Raw genomic sequence first — 8,256 nt, 5'->3', positions numbered from 1 at the left:
GCTCGGTTTTAAGCTCATCATCAGATTCAACAACATCATGTTGTACAACTCTAGCAATTTGTTTATCAAGAAATTCACCAAGTGGCACATCATCATTATAAAGCAAGGTAATAGCATCATCATAAGCATCATTCATAGTAGAAGTAGCATCATCAATAACTTGCGACATATCAGAATTAATAGCATGTGGTAGTGTTGCAAGTTTACTCATAACAGAAGGTGAATCTAAAGTAGAACTGGATGGCAGTTCCTTACCTCCCCTCGTCTTAGAGGGATAAATCTTAGTCTTTGGATCCTTCAGATTCTTCATAGTGATAATATGGTAATAATCCCAAGTGACTCAACAAATATAGCTATGCTCCCCGACAACGGCGCCAGAAAAAGGTCTTGATAACCCACAAGTATAGGGGATCGCAACAGTTTTCGAGGGTAGAGTATTCAACCCAAATTTATAGATTCGACACAAGGGGACCCAAAGAATATTTGAAGGTATTAGCAGCTGAGTTGTCAATTAAACCATACTTGGAGATTAATTATCTGCAGCAAAGTGATCAGTAGCAAAGTAGTTTGATAGTTTTGATAGTAGTGACAATAGCAACGGTAACAGTAACAGTGATAGCAGTAGTTTGTAACAAGTGTAACAGTGATGATAGCAGTAGTAACTTAGCAGAAACAATAAGGGTAAATTCGTAGGCATTGGATCGGTGACTTGTTGGATGATATTCATCATGAGACGGTTATAACCTAGGGCGATACGACACTAGCTCCAGTTCATCGATATAATGTAGGCATGTATTCCGTAAATAGTCATATGTGCTTTATTAAAAGAACTTGCATGACATCTTTTGTCCTACCCTCCCGTGGCAGCGGGGTCCATATTCGAAACTAAGGGATATTAAGGCCTCCTTTTAATAGAGAACCGGAACAAAGCATTAACACATAGTGAATACATGAACTCCTCAAACTACGGTCATCACCGGGAGTGGGCCCGGTTGTTGTCACTCCGGGGTTGCCAGATCATAACACGTCATAGGTGACTATAACTTGCAAGATCGGATCTAAAACATGGATATAATGATGAATTCATAAACGGTTCAGATCTGAAATCATGGCACCCGGGCCCAAAGTGACAAGCATTAAGCATGGCAAAGTCATAGCAACGTCAATCTAAGAACATAGTGGATACTAGGGATCAGGCCCTAATAAAACTAACTCGATTACATGATGAATCTCATCCAACTCCTCACCGACCAGCGAGCCTACGAAGGAATTACTCACTCCCGGTGGGGAGCATCATGGAATTGGCGATGGAGAAGGGTTGGTGATGACGAAGAACGAAGATCCCCCTCTTCGGAGCCCCAAACGGACTCCAGATCTGCCCTCCCGAGGAAGAACAGGGCTTGGCGGCGGCTCCATCCTGTGGATCGCGATAATTCTTTCTCCCTGATTTTTTCCTGAAATAATGTGAATTTATAGTATTAGGGGGGTCATCGGCGGGGCCACCACGTGGGTACAACCCACCTCGGCACGCCAGGAGAGGGGGGCGTGCCCTAGTGGGTTTTGCCCACCTAGGGGCCCCTCTCCGATGGGTCTTGGCTCCAGAACTTCTTATTATTGGTATAAAAAATCCTCAAAAAGTTTTGTTCCATTCCGAGAACTTTTATTTCTGCACAAAAACTACACCATAGTAGTTCTGCTGAAAACAGCGTCAGTCCGGGGTTAGTTTCATTCAAATCATGCAAATTAGAGTCCAAAACAAGAGAAAAAGTGTGAGAAAAAGTAGATACGTTGGAGAGGTATCTCCCCTTCATAGTTTACTCCTCCGGTCATATTGTCGTAGTGCTTAGGAGAAGCCCTCCGCGGATCACTTCATCATCACTGTCACCACGCCGTCGTGCTGACAAAACTCTCCCTTGACACTTTGCTGGATCAAGAGTTTGAGGGACGTCATCGAGCTGAACGTGTGCAGAACTCGGAGGTGCCGTATGTTCGGTGCTTGATCGGTCGGAACGAGAAGAAGTTCGACTATATCAACCGCGTTGTCAAACGCTTCCACTTTTGGTCTATGAGGGTACATGAACACAATCTCCCCCTCTCGTTCCTATGCATCTCCTAGATAGATCTTGCATGAGCGTAAGAAATTTTTTAAAATTGCACGCTACGTTCCACAAAGTTCAATCATTTACCGCACAAAAGACAGTTGCAAAAGCGAAGACTATATTTTCTTTCTCCCTAGCAAGCAAGACGGTCAGATCAGCAGGCCAGGGCGCATGGGAGCCAGCGCAAGGTGGCAGACACAGAAGAAATGGTAGCAAAAGAACACAAAATCATTCAGTGGTTGCTAGTAAAGCTCTAGGCCATGTAGATTTTAGGACTTGTTTTCTCTGCCTATATATTTGCTTTCTGCTCAGACGAAAAGAAAATATGCATTGTTCGCCAAAAACAGCGAGTAAACTTGCATTCATATAATTACTTGAGCATTGCATGACGAACAAATGAATGAAAAGAGGAAAGGAAAAACCAATAACACGACTAATATAGACCGTTGCCCTGGAACTGGCGATGGCTTAATGCCATTTGTTTCTGCATCTCCGCATAAACAAATCACTATCAGCCATGCACAGGCCATCCCAAATCATTGTGTACTCTTACCTTGCTTGAGACCTGTACTATATGCTATTACAGTAGTCTTGCCATTTCTCATATTTCACTTGTTATTATAACAAACTATAATAGTTAAGAAAAACATGTGGCTTGTAAATATAGAGAAGCTAGCTTTACCCACAGTTGTCAATTGAGTGAAACAGTTACTTTCACCGTCACATTCATAGGCAGGGAGCAGCCACATCCATGTTACAGCAACCCAAGGTAGACATAGCATGAAAACAAGAACACCATAGACATGACGACAACTGCCGGGATTTAATTCGACAGATCTCGGATAGGGGGGTCCCTAATAAGGATATTTCCTTTGCCGTGTACAACTGGACATGCTTTCGACTTCAAATTGAAGCGCGGATGACCTCGGGACGGCAACGTGAGGATGTGCTAGAGGTCATGAGAGCGGAGCCAGTGCTGGAATGCTGTTGAACATGCCATAAGTCAGTGATGCTTGAACTAGAAACCATAGTTTACCTAATGTATGAAATAGAAGACTTGGACCTATGAAATCTTGAAGGATCATGTGATTTTTTTTTTCTGTTGCAACGCACAGGCACTTTTGCTAGTATAGCTAAACTATAAATTTTTCATCTCTCGTGACAACTGAATTAATTAAGGTTGGGGTTTAATTACTTGCAAGCCTTCACACCCATACAAACAGGGTGAAGAAATCCATAGTACTACCGGAAATACTCACTCCTATATCACTTGTCAATTTACGATATGTGTCGAAAATGTGTGAGGAAGCGTGTGTAGAACGGTAATCATCGTTGTTATCTCCATTACGTCTTGAAAAGCTAAAGATAGAAGAGCTCCGTGGTGCGCCATCCATGTCAATTCATCAAGTCCTGAGTAGATAGTGACACGAGAGGATGTGGAAATAAAAAAAAATGATAATGTTGTTCTTCGCAAAGAAACAAACGATTTATATGCGAAAAATTAGTGGAAGGAAGCGTGTGCAAAATAACATTTGTCGTCGTCTAGTGTCTTGAGTAGATATAACGTGAGAGGGTGGATGTGCACCTCATTCAGTTTGCAGCATGCGCGTACATTATGTGCTTTGCAACAGCGGGGCCTCCTCCACTGCAAGCATCTCCGCTCCTCACTCAATAATGGCAGGGTGAACACCTAGATTGCAGATCTAGACGATGGGATTGCCGGAGGAGTTATGGGCCGGTGGTGATGATGTTTCTAGATGCTGGGATGGGTGAGGCCCCATGCATGGGGCACGTAGTACGTGCCAGACCGAGTGTGGTGGCCGACACGAGTGTGACTGGAATCGTTTACCTCACGCTTTTCTTTCCTGTTGCTCCTACTATCCGTCTGTTTATAAGCAGTATGCATGCGTGTTTAGCTGCCGATCGAATAAACGCAATGGGACACACTAGCTAACACGGTCTCATGGCACAAGCGGCGCACGTCGTCATGCTCACGAGCTCCGGTGCCGGCCACGTCCTCCCGGTGTCCGAGCTGGCGAAGCGCCTCGCCGTGCGCCACGGCTTCACCGTCACTATCGTCACTTACGCCAGCCTGTCCACGCCCGGCCACTCCTCGCCGCTCGCCTCCCTCCCGCCGGGCGTCTCCGTCGCCGCGCTCCCGGAGGTGTCCATCAGCGACCTCCCAGCCGACGCGCACTTGGTGACCCGCATCCTCACCGTCATCAACCGCGCCCTGCCACAACTACGCGACTTACTACGCTCCCTCCTCGGCCTCCCGGCGGGGATCACTGCCTTCATGACCGACATGCTCTGCCCCGCGGCGCTCGCCGTCAGCAAGGAGATGGGTCTGCCTGGGTACGTCTTCTACACCTCCAGCCTCATGTCGCTGTTATCGTTGCTCTACACGCCGGAGCTCTCCAGGACCACCACCTGCGAGTGCCGCGACCTCCCGGAGCCCGTGATGCTCCCGGGGTGCGTGCCGCTGCACGGCGCCGATCTCGTCGAACCCGTCCAGAACCGCTCCGACCCCGTGTACGAGCTCATGGTCGACCTCGGTCTCAACTACCTCCTCGCGGAAGGCTTCATCGTCAACACCATGGACGCTTTGGAGCACGAGACGCTGGTGGCGTTCCAAGAGCTTTCTGACAAAGGCGTGTACCCTCCGGCATACGCCGTGGGTCCATTCACCCGGCGGCGGTGCCCCGACTCGGACGAGGTCAAGCACAGCTGCCTACGGTGGCTGGACAACCAGCCGGACGGCTCGGTCTTGTACGTGTCCTTCGGCAGCGGCGGCGCGCTGTCCACAGAGCAGACGGCCGAGCTGGCGGCTGGGCTCGAGGCGAGCGAGCAGAGGTTCCTCTGGGTGGTCCACCACCCCAACGACAAGGACAGCAGCGCTGGCTACCTCGGTACTGCCACCACCGACGACGACCCGCTGAGCTACCTGCCCGAAGGGTTCGTCGAGAGAACGAAAGGCACAGGGCTCCTTGTGCCACTGTGGGCGCCGCAGGTGGAGATCCTTAACCATGTCGCCGTGGGAGGGTTCATGTCTCATGGCGGATGGAACTCCACGCTGGAGAGCGTGGCGGCGGGGGTGCCGATGGTGGCGTGGCCGCTGTACGCCGAGCAGAGGATGAACGCGGTGATGCTGTCGTCGGATCGGGTGGGCCTGGCTTTGTGGGAGAGGCCTCCCCTCGGTAAAGACGGAGCAATTGTCCCGCGAGAGGAGGTGGCGGCGCTGGTGAGAGAGCTTATGGAAGGGGAGAAGGGCGGCATGGCGCGGAAAAAGGCCGATCACCTCCGGGATGAGGCCGAGATTGCTTCGGCGCCAGGTGGGTCGCAGGATCGAGCTCTCGCGGTAGTGGCTGGCATGGTTTCCTTGCATCGGAAGAGCCACGGTGACTAAAGAGGATGCTCCCTAGTCTCCCTAGTTGCTCCCTAAGGTAACTGAATAAGAAGCATGGTGGCTGAAGTTGTTTCTTGATTTATGTTGTATCGATTGCTATATGCGTATTTTACATTTAAATATAGAATAATACTTTGTTCTTTGAGATATTATTATTACATATTGTAAAGATGGAAGCAATTTTAAAATTGTCCTAAGGGAAAAGAAGTGGGAGGATCTAAAATTACTTGTGTCATAAAATCATAATTGAAATGATTAAGGTCAGTGATCAGGTGAGTAATCAAATCTAAGCCAGCAATAGCGAAGGGAGAGAATTTGACATCAGAAATGACAGTTTTTTTACATAGATCTTTTTATATTATCAACATACATATTTCAATATTTTCTATGTGCCCTTAATAAATCAGCAAAAACAAAATGCAGAAATGCCAAATCTGATTACACTCTAGATGTTCAGATTACATGTGAGACCATAGGTGAAATAGGCTAACAGAATGGCAGACGAATTGAAAAAGGCATTTATTCTAGAAAAATAATACTCCCTCTGTCTATTTTTGTAAGACGTTTTAGACATTTAAGATAAGACCTAAAACAGTTCAATTTCAGTTGTCTAAAACGTCTTACAAAAATGAACAGAGGGAGTATAAACAGTGAATTTGAATTCTTCATATTTACTGGAAAAGAAGAAAGTAGAAACACGCCTCCAACTGGTGCGGCACAAAAGTAGAGGAACCAAGGGTGATTGAGTGCAATCCTTTCCAACGACATCTGCATAGATCAACAATGTAGTCAACGTATAAAGAGGACTCCAACTATCCATGTGCGGTCAAAATCTACTATCACTTTATTGAATATAGGAAAAGAAACCATATAAGTTTTCATGGTAATATCACCAACTTTTCTAATTATCATACGGGACACACAACATGCTCTCCTTTTAATTATCTATTTGCTTATTGCTAAATTTTTTACCATGAAAATGCGAATAAAACCACGTCATCCGAATTTAGAATTTTATCCTTACCTTGATAGAAATGAAGATATTATGCCAAAATTTCAACCTAGAATAGCCCAATGAATATCGTCGTCAAAATATAATGCATTGAAGGCACGTGGCAATCACCAACATCAATTTAATAGCCCCATATACCGATGAGGGCGTTTGGCTCCAGGGTGCATACCGCTATTGATTACTAGTATGAGATGGCAATAATCAAGTGCACTTTTGTAGTGCAGACACATGTAACTACTCCTGCGATAATACACTAAATTATTGCATAATACATGCACATGCAGCTAGTTAATGCGCCTGGAATGATTGATACATGCAGCTTGTTAATGCCCATGCCCTTTTACACGCTCTAGTTACATTACACAATGTGATTTTTCTACCGTCATTTTGAATTTGTGAACCTTGTTTTTGGGTTATTGGAGTGACATTTGTTGGCTGAACTACAATGCAAATACAATGGTTTCACTATAATAATGATAATGTTCTCTCTTAGTGTAATTTTGTATGAGAGAAACTCTTAGTGCAATTGTTAGAGTGCTACCTTTTGAGATAATTGATTTCCATGAAAATTCATAAAGTTTTAAACTTAACACTTGGCATGGATATTTGAGAATTCCATATAAAAATTCATGTAATTTTAATTGTGCAAGTCACTGGTATCATTTATCTTAAGAAAACTCAGGTTTTCGTGGCCTCAATTCCAAAGAATATTTCAACAACAATTACTTATTCTGAAATTCAATAATTTATTGGATAAGTAGCAATTCCAAGAAAATTCATTGTACCAATTCCAAGGAAAGTGGTACTCTTGTTAAAAATCAAAGAATTCACACTCAAATTCCTGGATTTTTCATTGTACTAACAAAATGTACCATATATCTCATGATCTCATCGGCAAAATGGCTATTATTGATATGCATGATGAGATCCTTGTCTGTTGATATGCATGTACACAAGTTTGACGTATTTTAGAAAATGTTAATGCTCACATGCATGAAGTTATTGACATGCATGTTGGTGGAGCCCTTGTCAATTACCAAGTCACATGTCCACTAGCAATTAGCATTTGATGTACTCCCTCTGTTCAAATATATAGGGTCTAATACGTTTTTGAGATTACCTTTAACCATGTGTTAGACCAATAATATATTATGTGCATGTTACACAATGCATACCATGAAATTTGTATATGAAAGGGAGTTTCTAATGGTATAATTTTTATATCATACATCTCATATACTAATAATTTTATCGATGGTTAAAGGCTACCAAAAAACATACTAGGCCCCATATATCTATGTGTGTGTGTGCGCGCGTGTGTGCATATATGTATATAGGAAATACATCTTTAAATAAAAGTTGCGGTCTATGTATCCGGAAATCGAATTTGGATCCCGGGAGCACATGCTCCTGCGCACTGAAATAATTTAAAATAACAAAAAAATCCAAAAAAAATTAGGTTTTCATAGTCACATCCAAATGCTACCAGTAAATTTTTAGGCAAAAAGGTTAAATATTTTGGACTGTGCAAAAACATTTTGATATATTATATGTTTTTTCCGACATCATATGTAAAAATTATAGCCGTTTTACTTTTTCGTAACACTTTTTTGCAAAACATGCCCAAATTTAAGTTTATTAATTTTCCTAACTAGTAGATGTAGTAATATAACTACATCTCTCAGGATTTTATTTTTTGAAGTTTTTATCATTTTCTTTTTTTTTCAAAACTGAAATGG

At 43.8% G+C, this 8,256-nt stretch overlaps 1 protein-coding gene across 1 annotated transcript; it reads left to right on the top strand.

The window, feature by feature from the left end:
• Window positions 1-4,043: 4,043 nt before the first annotated feature.
• LOC119327788 (hydroquinone glucosyltransferase-like) lies at window positions 4,044-5,657 on the top strand. Its single transcript, XM_037600874.1, has one exon. It carries the CDS (start codon window positions 4,063-4,065, stop codon window positions 5,503-5,505), a length of 1,443 nt encoding a protein of 480 aa, XP_037456771.1. The 5' UTR covers window positions 4,044-4,062; the 3' UTR covers window positions 5,506-5,657.
• The last annotated feature ends 2,599 nt before the right edge of the window (window positions 5,658-8,256 follow it).

This window comes from Triticum dicoccoides, chromosome 7A (genome assembly GCF_002162155.2).
Source record: "Triticum dicoccoides isolate Atlit2015 ecotype Zavitan chromosome 7A, WEW_v2.0, whole genome shotgun sequence".
In the NCBI taxonomy this organism is placed as follows: domain Eukaryota; kingdom Viridiplantae; phylum Streptophyta; class Magnoliopsida; order Poales; family Poaceae; genus Triticum; species Triticum dicoccoides.
The sequence above is the reverse complement of the archived record's forward strand: the minus strand, read 5'-3'. Positions and strand labels throughout refer to the sequence as shown.